Source organism: Rhynchophorus ferrugineus, unplaced genomic scaffold (assembly GCF_030347505.1).
Source record: "Rhynchophorus ferrugineus isolate W39M unplaced genomic scaffold, kcgeb_rfMv2 rfM6, whole genome shotgun sequence".
Classification (NCBI taxonomy): Eukaryota; Metazoa; Arthropoda; class Insecta; order Coleoptera; family Curculionidae; genus Rhynchophorus; species Rhynchophorus ferrugineus.
In genome coordinates, this window is record NW_027472585.1 from 20840044 (window position 1) to 20854267 (window position 14224).

The 14224-nt window shown below is 33.3% G+C and overlaps 2 protein-coding genes across 3 annotated transcripts in view; both read left to right on the forward strand.

Moving 5' to 3' along the window:
* LOC143198476 (uncharacterized) overlaps positions 1-5540 on the forward strand; it is a 37582-nt gene extending 32042 nt beyond the window's left edge. For both annotated transcript variants that reach the window (XM_076407717.1, XM_076407718.1), the window contains 5 exons: positions 829-945; positions 1033-1149; positions 1202-1422; positions 1477-4036; positions 5364-5540. In XM_076407717.1, the coding sequence (XP_076263832.1) occupies positions 829-945; positions 1033-1149; positions 1202-1422; positions 1477-4036; positions 5364-5482 (3134 nt within the window). In that variant the 3' untranslated portion in view covers positions 5483-5540. The remainder of the gene's footprint in view (positions 1-828; positions 946-1032; positions 1150-1201; positions 1423-1476; positions 4037-5363) is intronic.
* LOC143198478 (G-protein coupled receptor dmsr-1) overlaps positions 1-14224 on the forward strand; it is a 114324-nt gene that overhangs the window by 92629 nt on the left and 7471 nt on the right. Inside the window, exon 2 of the mRNA XM_076407720.1 lies at positions 9766-10767. Coding sequence (XP_076263835.1) covers positions 9819-10767 — 949 coding nt within the window. The 5' untranslated portion in view covers positions 9766-9818. The remainder of the gene's footprint in view (positions 1-9765; positions 10768-14224) is intronic.

Sequence of the window (14224 nt, forward strand, 5' to 3'; positions counted from 1 at the left end):
ATAAACAAGTATTATTTTTAATATCTATTTTTTTACTTTATTTTTATAAGAGTTATACAATAGGAAAAAAGTGAAATAATTAAAAAACTAAAAAGTTATATTCTACAGGGAAGATCTTAAAGAAAACGCCCCTGTTGAGACGATTGCAACATTGTAAAATCGAAACAAAAGAAGATAATTTTTAATCTACAGAGATTCTGCTTAATCATTTAACTTAATTATTGACATATAAATTATTATTTTGTGAATCTTTCAATATTTCCAAATACTTTCTGCACAGGGTACACTTCATGTTTTAACTAAATATTACTATAAAATTGATACTTCAGAACAAAATAAACATTTGCTGTGTAGGTTACGCTAAATCGGAGTAATTAAATATATTCAAATATATAATTGAAGTTGTTGGAAAAACCAATTTATTTTAAACAAACCAACGGTGGAACAGATTGTACAAATATGCGATACAAATTGTATTTAAAACAAACACTACGCACGCTTAAATTACGTATCTGTTTGTCCTTTTTTTATAAAAATTGTTCAAATAAAAAGTAGATATTAATTCTGTTCTTATTTATTCCAATCCATGCGTTTGTTGCTTGCAAAAACGAAATAATTTATTGGAGAAACTCTTAAATAGTTGATGCTATCGCTATCTTAAGCGTTTAAAAGTGAATTATATGAAACTGAACATATTTGAAACGGGTTGTAGAAGGAAAAAAAACCTATATATAAATTAATGCAACTTTTTTATATACTTGACATGTTTTTGACGATTGTCATGTTACTTATTATTAAAATTATTTATCTTTCTGTGTTTACTCTTAGCACTCGATAAAGAAACTCCATCACCAGATCATGAAAATATTTACTCTATACAAACTAGTCCGATGGTAACTAAAATGTTTACGAATTGTGCAAGCATTGGGATTACAAAGAAATCAGGTAAATACTCACAAAGTCGTTCCTATCTCTTCACTGCTATACTGAACCTTATTGGCTTACGTCCTGCTAACAGATCGCCTCCTTTAGGAGGTCCGAGAAATCGACTTAGTCGAAGATACTGTTGTTCGCCTAAAAGTCCTCCATCAAAAACAGCAAATACTACACCCCCAGCCATTAAAGAGAACTTGGGTTTACCCAACACCGGTGAGACTTGTTCATCCTTGTAACTAAGTATCATTATACGTAACTGTTTTAGATGCCATCAGCCTTGATCTAACTTTGGATGCCATTGAAAAAGTTAAATCAGGTTCAATTAAAAGAAACTCGGTAGCGACATCCTCTGTAACAGAAACCCATAAATCAGACATGAAGATTCAAGCTGATATAGTAACCAAAACTGATCAAGACATGAACGTCACCGAGAAAGACTTAAAGAGACAAGCAACACCAATATCAGAAGCAAACGCAGATATTTCGGTATAAAACCCAAATAAACCTTTTATTCAGAAGCCATTATTAAGTACTTTCCAGAATAAGGGTAAAACTAAGGACAATCCCAGTCTAGAGTCAAAAAATTCTGATGCTGAAGCTCAAGTTAGTCATAGGACTGGTTCGTTTATTGAAAAGCAAACTAATACTTATCAAAAACGTAAAACAGCAAAGACGCCAAGCCTTGAACTAAATAATTCAAAACAACAAACATCACAGTTTCACAATGTTTCCAAACCTGCACCGAATAGGTCAACTAGAGATATATCTCCTTTGAAATTTGATCCTAGTAAAAATTTACAATCGAGTGAAATAACAAATATAAATGGTGTTGATATATTTAAACAACTCGAGGATCTAGATTTGGAAAGTCAGACAAAAAGGAGTTCTAATAAAACTATACAATCTCTAGCCAAAGAAGAATATAGCATTATGAGTAAGAAAACAAAATACTGCAAATCAAACGAAAAGGCTTCAGCCGTCAAGTCTACAAAGAAGGGAACGATCATGGCCAATACAAAGAAAAACGAAAGAGAAGTGATAAGAAAGCGAGCGTCTAATTCATACATCAATGGAAACATATCAAAGAATTTGTTAAAAAATAAAACAAACATCGAAGTATCAAAGTCTCAAATTCAAAACAAAGGAATGTCGAAACTTCTGGCTATGGCACCATTTAATTCTGACCCAAATCCGTTTATATCGGAAAGTTTAATGAAAAATGTCACATCATTAAAATCAATCAAATCTGATGAAAATGTCCCAAAATTAAGTAAAAATATAAACCATCAAAATATTCCTACTCAAAATACTGTGACTAAAAAGGAATCCAAAACATTTATCGAAAACAAAATGGGAAAAGGGAAAAAGAAAGAGAAGCACACCTCCGAACCACGTAGTGAATCCGTTTCTGTATCATCAGTTCTGAAGAAATCACATACCCTCCCTATTATCAGTAAAAAATCTGGGAGTAGTGAAATACTCAACAATAAAAATGGTTTTGAAACGAAAACCTCTTCTATAAATAAAATTAAAATAAGTCAAAGCGATCTTAAAGAGCCAAGTTCTTCTCATGCTCAATGTAGCGAATCATTTTCAATCTCGCATTTCTTGAAATCATTGCCTGATAATTCTGTTGAAAAACCATCAAATTATGAAATACATTTTAAAAGAGACGCACTAAATTCGAATATTAGAGAAAAATCTAATTCTCCTGAGTCACACAATAAAGTTGGATCCCAAATTAAAACATCTAGCTCATCGATAAAGTCCAAAACATCCTCACTAAAATTACATACATCTGATATAGCTTCGAAGTCATCTTCATCATCATCGCCATTTAATAAAAGCAGTCCAAATATTACAAGGAAGCATCAAAACCTCAGTGAACCTGAGGCCATACCAAACATTCTACAAGTATCTAGGGACCCAAACAATGCATTCTGCAACCACTTGTGTAGTAGCTGCTGTAAAAAACCAATACCGGATCGCAGTTCTGTAAAAGTAAACGACATACTCAAAGAAAATTCGCGAGAACTGATGGCAGGCTCGCAATTAATTCATCCTATAGTAAACCCCAAATTAACCAACATAAATCAAGGTTCCTCGAAAAATATACAATCATCCACGAAAACACCAAAACCAGAAAGTCCGTCACATTTAAAAATGACATCGTCAAAGTTACCGTTAGAAGAATCAAAGGTTGATTCTTGTAGAAGTTCGGTTTCCATAAAATTGAATGAATCAAAATCAAGAAAACTCGACGACATAGATCTACCACCAACTGAAAACGATAAAACGAAAAGTATCTCAAATGCCCTTGTAACCGAGAATGAATCTAATCTATTTGAGATCTCAAAATCAAAAGAAGAGAAGGAAATTGATTTATTACCATCAAAGAATGATGCTGAGTCATGTCCGCAAGACTTGAGGTTAAAGAGTTCGACTAATTTGATACCTGAACACGAATCAGTTATACCTGATGTACCACCGTTAAATGAGCAAGATGTATTCAATTTACCATCACCATCAAATAATGATGTTGAGATTGCCGAATCAACCATCCAAGAATTGAAGAAGAGTAGCTCGAATGATTTAATACCTGTACACGAATCTATTGTACGTAATGTACCAATATTAAATAAACAGGATGGAATAAACGTATCACCATTACCAGAAGATGACCTTATTGAAGTATCTTCGCGAAATTTAGAGAAAGCCTTGAGGTCTGAAGACAACTATGATGAGCAAGAGGAAAGTAAATTACCAGTATCCTCCAAAAATTATATTAAGGTGTCTGAATCATCATCGCAAAACGCAAAAGAACCTGAACATGAAACTGATACAAATCCATACCCTCGGTATTGTAACTCTCTCTGCAATTATTGTTGTAAACCACCTACTATAGCAGACGCCCCGGAAAAGTCTGACGGGGAATCTAATATACACAATCAAGAGTATATTAAAGCTGACTCAAAAAAGTCAAGTTGTCATTCTCCCTTGAATGACAGCATACATACGATAGAAAACATACATCAGCCTGATCAAGTGTTAGAAAACAATTATCGTAAAAACTCATGCTTAGGCCAGTTTTTGAAAGCAGGTATATATTTTATTCGCAAAGAGCATTTTATTATTTTAAAATAATTTGGTCTGTGTTTTATTACCATCTTATTCTTAATATCACCTTAAACTCTTTAATATTACTTTATTCTTAACTTGGAGTGCTCCATATTAAATAAACAGCAAATAGTGTTTTGTTGGTTTGTAATAAGATATCTGTAGAGCTGATAATATGTTGAGAATAAACGTAAGGTTGAAATTTAACAGTGTTCGTTAGTTAGTTTTACAGATTTGTTGTGTTGTATTTATATATTTTGAACCATATTGGTTTTAATTTTTGACTGTCAATGGTAGAAACAATGAAACATATTTTGATACCGAGGAAAAATTTGACTTAACGAGATATTCGAGAAAAACATCTATTATTGGCTGGATATTATGGTGTACTTATAAGTACGAAAGCACTTTAGCTCTTGGACCTCTAGATTTGTTATTAAGAGGGATATAGCTGTAACCGCCCACTATTGTATTTCCAAACTTTAAAAGCCAAGCGACTTTTCTTTCTCTGGTCACCATGGTATTCCCAGGCGAAAACGTTACATATCTAGGTGTATTACATTTCATAGAGTGGCGTGCAGTATAGAGGCCTGGAAAATTCAGGCTACTAATTTGTAGAGCTTTTATTCTTTCTATGCTATTCAAGACAATTAATATAACACAGAGGTCAGAATATATCATCTTTATTAAGCTTTCCTCTACCTTCCTTTTCCTATGATGGTCTAGGAAATTTGCTAGGACGCAATATTGAAGGTATTTTTAATATTAAGTGTCACCATTACGCACAGTCTTCTGCTGGCGTATTAGTAATTTTCTGCTTGTTCCACGATTCTTATCACTGCAATCGCTTCGACTATTTATTTCCCTTTTAGTAGTCCATTTTGGTTTGGTGCTAACCCTCCTGTTTGCGTCAACACATTGTTCAAACTCCCCAGGAGAAGTTGTTCATACAACTTACCTTCAACGTCCAGCAATCCCAGCCATTGAAAACAGTTCAGGTCTAATTGTTCCAAGTTCCAGAAGTTCCAAAAGTACTGAAGTTATTTGTGGAGGATTACTGTGAATTAGATAATATGAATGTGAATGATGAAAGGTTATTGCTGTAAAATGGAATTTTCTGCTTTTTTTGGCACTACTCGTAGGTTTAATGAATATATAACAAAATAATAGTAAAGCTTTGTCTAATAGCATACAACATTAATTAAGCCCTTTACTATATATTAATTAACATATAATAAATTGACTATATTAATAGCTCTAATGCACGTGTAATAATATTAATGTATTTATAAATACTCTTTTGATTTTAGGGAAATTAAAATTTCGGTGTGTCTGCATAGATGAAAGATGCAAATGTATCACGAAGTGTACCAGATTTTGCGAGGATAAACAAACGCAAACAGGCTCATCAGATCATGTGCTTAGTTGATGAAATGATATGTACAAATATAACAGTTGTATCAAGTTTAACGAAAAATATATGAGACATTTCCATTAAAAAATTTTTTCGCTTCTAGTTAAAATTTCAAGAATATATTAATAATGCTAATAATTAATAAACTAATTTTAATATTGGATCGATACAGTATCAGGAATTGGAGCTTCCATATAATTAATTGTGCTTGTGTTGATTATGTTTAATAGTTTTGTTATTTAAATTTTTTAAAGATTTGCAAATTCAATAGGTTTAACAAATTTATGTATAATATTTAGCTATAACATAAAGAAGAGAAATAAAATAAATTGGTAGTATGACAAGGGTGATTGTGTACTTCATTGTAACTGACAAGAGGGTTTTTAAAAATTGTAGAAACCGTAAATCGAGCTGCTGCAAACACCGTTTAAGATTTGAGCTATTTTTAATAATATAAATGTCCACAGTAATTTCTTCTCCCACTGCAATAAAGGATATATTTCTGAAGTGTTTTCAAAATCTAAACCAGTTCCCAAAAAGACATAAATCTTTCGACCAAGCAATCTTAATATTAATAGCACCACAACAATAATTATTTATTAATTATTGACTACATTGGGTGTTGATATTTCTTCGAAACTCTTCGGGGAATAGATTTGTAAAGTGTCTGAATAGTAGTAACTAAATATTGTGCTATTCTTGCATCGAAACAGCCACCACTTTTACAACAAGACAACGAAATCGTAGCATTTAATCAGCAGTTTTATCGACAATTAATGCATCGTACCACAGAGGTATCTACAGAGAGAAATTGCTAATGTTCACTTTAAACCTCTAACTTTTTCTATGCCACAAACAGTGACAGCGACGTAACAGTTGATAACGAAATACATTCCAGAAATGTCAAAAGCAATTTCACTGACATGTAACAAAATACAGATGGCAAAAATCCATTTGATAAAATCGAATTTCATATATATAAATTACAAAGTGTTAGGTCATACAGAGTCGCATAGTTTAGTAAATTTTAGTTCATACTTCTAGTGATTAAAGGCATTTAAAAGTGAATTAGGAGCTCATGGATATTAAGTTGCGACTGTGAGGTATTCAAGATATTTCCGCTGTTCTATATAGATATGGTATATTATAAAAATAACAACATTATTCCAAATACCAAAAACCTAATTCACTATAAGATAAAATTCAAACCCCCAAGGAAGATGTACAATATCTCCTGATGTACAACACAACTCCCAACAACTTAGAAATATTTTTAAAAAATTAGCCCGAATGAAGAATTCTTTCCAATTCTTCGAAGATTCTTTATAGAATGGTTGAAGAAATATTCTGGGAAACATCACGCAAATCTATGCAAAAAGCAACAAAATAGCAGCAAGCACCTTCTGGAAAGAGGAGGGATATACTTCCACCTAAAAAGCAGCGTACAAGAAAAAAGTTGAAGGACTTCAGTTATATAAAATAATAACTGTATAGAGCCTAAGACATTAAACTGATAACGCAAAAAATCTGCAAAGCTACCTAACACTGAAAATAAAATACCTCAAGAAACCCCAATGCCCTCGCCTAAAAATATAGACAACTCTAGCAGGAGACAAGTCGGAGCCAACTATCATTGACATGCTGAATATACTTTAATTGAAATGCTACGTAGTATCAGTCAATTCACCGAAATAAAACAAAGAAAAACAAAAATAAGCAAGAACACAATCCATCACGTAGATTTAGCTCTCTTACCGGGCATCCATTTTTCCGAGAAAAAATTGTTTTAAAATACGAAGTTATGATGCCTGCTCGATAGTACACACAGTTTTAATCATAAAATTAAATATTCGCATTTCCAACAAGATGAAATAAAAAGAGACGAAATACAAGCTGCGATAGTAAGCGTCTCAAAATTGGGCCCAAAGATTAGTATGAAAGAAAATGTTAAATAAACATCTTAATGTCCACTGTTAATATCAGTTATAGGGGATAGACAAGATAATTTGAATACCTGACATGTTCATAATATTTCTTAATTAATAAGTTGTTTAATCACCATTATCAATTTTAATTAATCAACCGGCTGCAATTTTTCGAGAAGTAGATTATTATAGCGTGAATAGTTCCCAACAGATTGTTTTCCTTGAACGAAATACGAAAACATCCACAAATATCTTCAATAATGTTGGGGTTTGGCGAATGTGCTGGCTAGAGAAGATGTTTTATGATATTCTAACGTTTCTCAAATCAATACTGAATATTTTTAGCTGTTTGTATGGGTGCACTATAATCTTGGAATTTGGTACTGTTTAGCAACAACTGGTTACTGTAAGAGCTTAATTGAGGATATCAAGATATGTACCATGGTATTGACTTCAAAATTATAACATCCCCCGTTTTGTTCATTAATGTTATCATCATTACCAAGTAATTTAAATTTTGAAATATCCTCTGATGGACATATTCTTGAAAGGTCAAGATTTGGAAATATCAAAAATTTAATTTATCAATTTTTTGATATTAGAACAAGCCATTAAAATTACTGAATATTTTACAATAAAAATATGAAAATTGATAGGTTACTTAATTTCAGCAATGTGGAAGAAATACAGCTACATTGCAACGCGCCTAGAGTCAGCCAACATACAAACTAACAAAGCTTCTATAATGTTTAAATTCTTAATTTTAGGTTATGTAGTATAATTTAATTTTAATTTGCGATATACTTACTAATACATTAATCAAAAACTTCTTTTGTTAGCACAGTGCGTTACGGAGCTTTTCTTGTATGTAAGTAAAAGCATTTCCCAGCGCACTTATTCGAATTTATTCCTTGTCAAAACTGCGGTGAAAAGTCCCCGGCCTGAGACATAGATGGCGCTTCTGGAATTAAGTATATATATTTTTAGTTAGTCCTAACCCTCAAAAGATGCGTGTATAAATTTGACAGCTGTCGGATAATTATTTTGTGAATTATAACATTTTGAGTGAAGCAACTTTTGTTATTTTGAAAAGAAAAATTAGCTGCTGATAAAATATTGCTTTTTGAAGGGAAAAAATATAGTTGAAGCAAAAACTTGGGTTGATGCCGAGTTTCCGGACACTACCCCAGGAAAATCAACAATCAAGGATTGGTGTGCTAAGTTTAGACGTAGGCCATTTTGAAGGGCCGTAAATTGAAATTGAGTGAAATAGCAGTCACTCTAAAGGTATCAGCTGAACGTATACATCATACCATTCACGAATATTTAGATATGAGAAAGCTCTGTGCAAAGTGGGTGCCGCGCGAGCTCACTTATGACTAAAAACAACAACGAGTTGATGATTCGGAGCAGTGTTTGAAGATTATCAAGCGTAATAAACCCGAGATTTTGCGTCGATATGTGACAATGGATAAAACATAGCTCCATCATTTCATTCCGAAGTCCAATATACGGTATTCGAGTGGATTGCACACAATGAACCCGCTCCAAAGCGTGGTAAAAGCAACAGTCGGCTGGCAAATTTATGTCATTTATATTTTGGAATGCACATAGAATAATTTTCATTAACTACCTTGAATAGGAAGGACTATCAACAGCGGCTATTACATAGCATTAGTAGACAGGTTGAAGGACGAAATCGCCGAAAAACTATTTTGAAGCAAAGGACAAATCGAACTACAAAAATGGTATCGAAAGTTGGAGAGTCGCTATAATCAGTGTATTACCCTTGAATGGAATTATGTTGGCATTGATGGGCATACCCCGTTGTTTATTTTAATACGCAATTTTTATCGACTGTAACAATTAAGAATAGGTAAGACTCCCATTGAATCAAAGAGAATGGTTGCAACCACATTTCCGGCCCGATTTTGGACTGCGGACAAAACCGAGCACAGCTGCTACCCACCCGGTTTCCCCCCTCCTCATAAACCAAAGAACACTCGAGTATCTAATCGTCTAAATCGGAATTACCTACTAAGCTAAATAGTAAAATCAGCCTTTATATTAGATCTCCCCTCGTATATTAAGACAGAACTAACCATATCTACTATGACAAGTAAGTAGTACAAGCGGCCGGCTTGGTGGCGCAGTGGTAAAAGCGATGGGACGGTCCTCCTACTGTTGCGATAGCCTCGGGTTCGAATCCTGCGGGGGCATGGTCGTAAATGTATGTTTGTGATCGTTTAAAATTAAAAAATTAAAATTTAGCTATACATGTGAATTTACGACTCACACTACAGTAATGTCGATCATATTATTTCTAGTACGTAATATTACTTCATGAATTAACATTTAGTTTTTATATTTCAGACCATGTGAAGCACGACAAGCATCAATGAAATATCCAAGGAAATTTATTAATCATGAAGAACTACACCTATTGTGACCTCGAAGATTTTAGACGCAGCTATAAAGAAAACGTTCATGGTTACTTGAGCCTCACTGTCTGCATCTTTGGTTCGATCGCTAATATCTTCAACATCTGCGTCCTTCGTACCAAACAAATGAAATCTCCAACTAATCTGATACTAACTGGTCTAGCGATAGCTGACTTGCTAGTGATGTTACAATACATTCCTTTCACTCTACATCGAAATTTTCACTCTTCTCCAGTGAGATACACGCACTATAATTACTACTGGGCCGTATTTTACAAGTATCACTCATTGTTTACCTTGATCCTGCATTTTATTGCTTGTGCATTAACAGTTATTTTAGCCGTGTGGAGGTATGTTTTCGTATCTCAGATACACACCAACGAAATATGTTCTAACATGAGAAAAACAGGACTGGTCATCATCCTAACTTATATTATATGTCCTGTTATTTGTTTACCAATATTCTCCACTTTGGATATCATCGAGTATCAACAAACCTGTGATTTGAACGGTGTCATAATCGACAAAGAGTATCGATTTACCTATAACGCATCGCAATTAAAGAACGAGACCATTTATCTGTTACACCCTAACGATCCATATTTTATCAGCATTTGGATTTACAGCTTGCTATTAAAGCTGTGCCCTTGCATCTTGTTAAGTCTACTGTCCTACAAGATCATCGCGGTTCTAATTGAAACAAGGCGTCGCAGAATGAAACTCTTACGATCTAGTGGTTCTCGGGACGGCGATGGAGGAAAGAGAGGTTCGGCATCCATTCAATTGTACAAGGAAAACCAAGCTGATCGGACAACTAAAATGCTGCTGGCTGTTCTATTTTTGTTCTTGCTCACGGAGTTTCCTCAAGCTATTGTGGGACAAGTTAGCGCCCTCTACGGCAACGTTTTCTTGGATGAATGTTATGCAGCTTTGGGTAAGTTGAACCTTATTAAGGAAGTTGAGTTATCATGCAACATTTCAAACACAAACACTATATTCACATCTGCTATAGGCTCTTACAATTGGGAAATTAGATGAACAAGTACATATTTTGTAGTTCAAGAATAATCCTACAGAAAATCTCATCTTATCGAACAAAAACATATATTTGTATAAATTTTAACTTGAAACACGTTTTAAAAACCATGACAAATTGTTTTACGAAAAAGTTTAAAAATTCATACGAGTGCTGGACTGAATGAATCATCTTGAAGGAAGATATCTTGATTAATATAGTTCAATTTTGTTATGAGATGAGTTAGTAATTCTAAAGTAGAAAAAATTACCCACCTAAGAGCTCGTTTGTATTTCTTCTACCTCTCAAGTTAAAATTTTCGTTTCGCAGAAGATGTTTGTCATGTAAGTCAATTGATTAAGCTAATTAATATTATAAACTAAAGCTTATAAGATGAAACAGTTGGAGGTCATTAATCGATCTTGTATGGCATGGCAATCATTAAATGAAACCTTCTTAGGCGTTATATATTATAAGATAATATACTCTCTGTATATTATACATAAGATATTCTTTATATATAACTAGTCTTTCCACGTCCATAGCTATCTTTTCATATGTCACATCCCTCGATAGTTTCTATTAAATAGACAATCCATAACATACATCGATAGTACTAACTAATAAATAATTTGAAATTATTCTTCTGAAAAAAATTGTAGTCATTTGTATATTTTAAAACATCTAGGATGTAAAGATATCCAAGAATGTATAAACTTCCATATCTTTGTCAGCAACATTAGAGGTCCACATCACGATCTAGCTAGTCTAAGAATCTAACTCTCCGGAGGAAATAACCGGCGTCAATACGTATCAAATTAATCAAGTTAATCACAAAAACCGTCGATCTGGTTTATATATGTTGTAATTGGAAACCACGAAGTGAACATATTAACTAATCCCTCACTTACCCGAACTCGCAACACCCGAACGTCAATTGACCATAGAGACTGTAAATAACATGTAACTGTAACCAAACCAAACCAAACTAATGTCTTGATCTTTAAAATACAATGGTCAACGAGGATATCAGGTTCACGGGAAACAGTTACAGACAAATAAGCTACGTCAACATGATCCATCCCGAAAATTATTCACACTGAGTTATTTAATTGACTGAACTTTCCTCATATCTGAACCAGGTTCTTTAGAAAATTAAGTTCCGTTCGCCACATCATTAGGTCCTTCTCAACGTAGGTACGGATTGAGACATATAACTAAAAGAACCTTCAAATGTGCAATAAGTTCCAATGCTTAGCAACTATTAGAAGTGAGACAGGAGGAGGTAATATCTAAAAAGCATTACTAGCTATCTTAGTATTTCTTCAAGGAGCAGTAGAGCGCTCAAATGGTGGTGAAGAAACACAACAACACAAACACGTATATAAAAATGTGTCAGACGCTCTCTAATCCGAAAGCTAAAAGGGATCCACTAAAGTGGCTCTGTATATATATAAAAAAAACCAGGAGGATGGCAAGTACACGAATCAAAGAATATGACCGATGTGTTAAATACGGACACAAAACCTAGTCAGCGTTGGCTGAACACTGGATGGTTATTAACCACAACTTTCAGTTTGATAAGGACAACCTCTTATCCACTCCAAAATTGTATTTTTAGAGAAAATATCAAGAAGGTTTGGAGAGTTAAAAACACCAGAATAATTAAGGGTTATAGGCCTCATCTGTCACACTACCCTCTCGGAACCTAAATTATAAATCTAATCATCTTCATTTTTCTTCTAGGTTCTTGAGTTTTTTGCAGACGTACTGGTGAAAGATTTTGTCATTTATCTCTGCAGTTTTCGGATTAAATGATACTTTCTTTTTTTCTTTTGCTATGTTTTCTTCTCTGACAGAGACACCCTCTGCTTCACATTTCACATACACTTTGAGGTTATAAAGAAACCTCCTGTCTCAAGAAGCAACAATCATTTAGAATACTTGAAACTAGTTGCCCTCATAAAGTGAGGATACGCGAGAAAAACAAACAAATAATGATTAAACAGCTGCTTTAAAATATACTTGTGACGCGCTAGGCTGACATAGCCTGATGGGCAGTCATTTCGAAGCCTATCTCGTAAAATTTTACTCTAAACGATTTAAAATCTTGAGAGAATAGTCTAGAAATACTGTACTATTCAACATGATATTTATTTTTAATTTTGCCCACCAAATCTCAGGAAAATCTAATCAGCCGATAGAATACACTTAATCATATACATGTCGTTCAGATGTTAAAAGTTCTATGTTTGGTTGGTCCTATCTCGGGCATAATCATTATAGCATGATATTGATATATCGAACAGGTTTTATTTATGTTAGTTTACAATAGAAAAACTACTTGGAACCTTTGTTGATGATACAATTATTATGGTAAACGACATATCACTGCCTAGGGCAGTTGAAAAAGTACAAGTGGCAGTCAACAAAATCTACAAATAGACTAAAGATTGGAAAATTCAACTTACTAGCTCCAAATCTGTTCATGTTAATTTTGCATCGGGGCGAAATAATAAATACCTAATTATATTATTATTTTGGTATGGATGCCCGATTCCTAAAGCAGAATCAGCTAAATACCTCGGAATCCATCTAGACGGTAGACTAAATTGGAAACATCATGCTAGACAAAAAGCAAAACACGCTAGAACTAAAATAAAACAACTATACTGGTTAGTCGGAGGTACTCTCAACTTGATCTAAAATCAAAGAGATTGATTTATCAGTCAATCATAAAGCCAATTTGGATCTATGGGGTTGCACTAAATATTAAAATCAACTAGTCATCCAACGCTGGAATAACGAAATTCTTCGATTAGTTACCATTGCCTTTACCAAACCACTGCAGATCTGCATGTTGACCTAGAAATCAAATGGATTTGCGAAGTTATGTAAAATTTTGCCTTAAAACACGAAAGAGGATTACTAAATCATACTAACGTGAATGCATTTCTACTATTGGAAATAAGAATGTTAAAACGAACGAAACCATATGACTTACATAAAGTGTATACTTTTAGTGTAAAATATAGCTTAACTTATTATAATTTAATAATTGAAGAATATACATTGATGTATTTATCTCGCACTCGTCTTGCTTGTGAATTAATCCAAGTACAAATTAAATGTAGTAATAAATTAATTTATAATTAAGATGGTACTAAGGATATATAATAGAGATCTTACGAAAAAAAATTGGTTTAATATCCAGTCAGAAAGACATCACTACACGTAATATGAAAGACAATGTCTATCTCATCTTAGTGTCGTGACAGTATAGATATATAAAGAGAAATGTATAAAGAATATTAAACAAAACCGAGCGCTCAGTATTTAGCTCTAACTAATTTAAATATTCCCTTTAGATTAATTT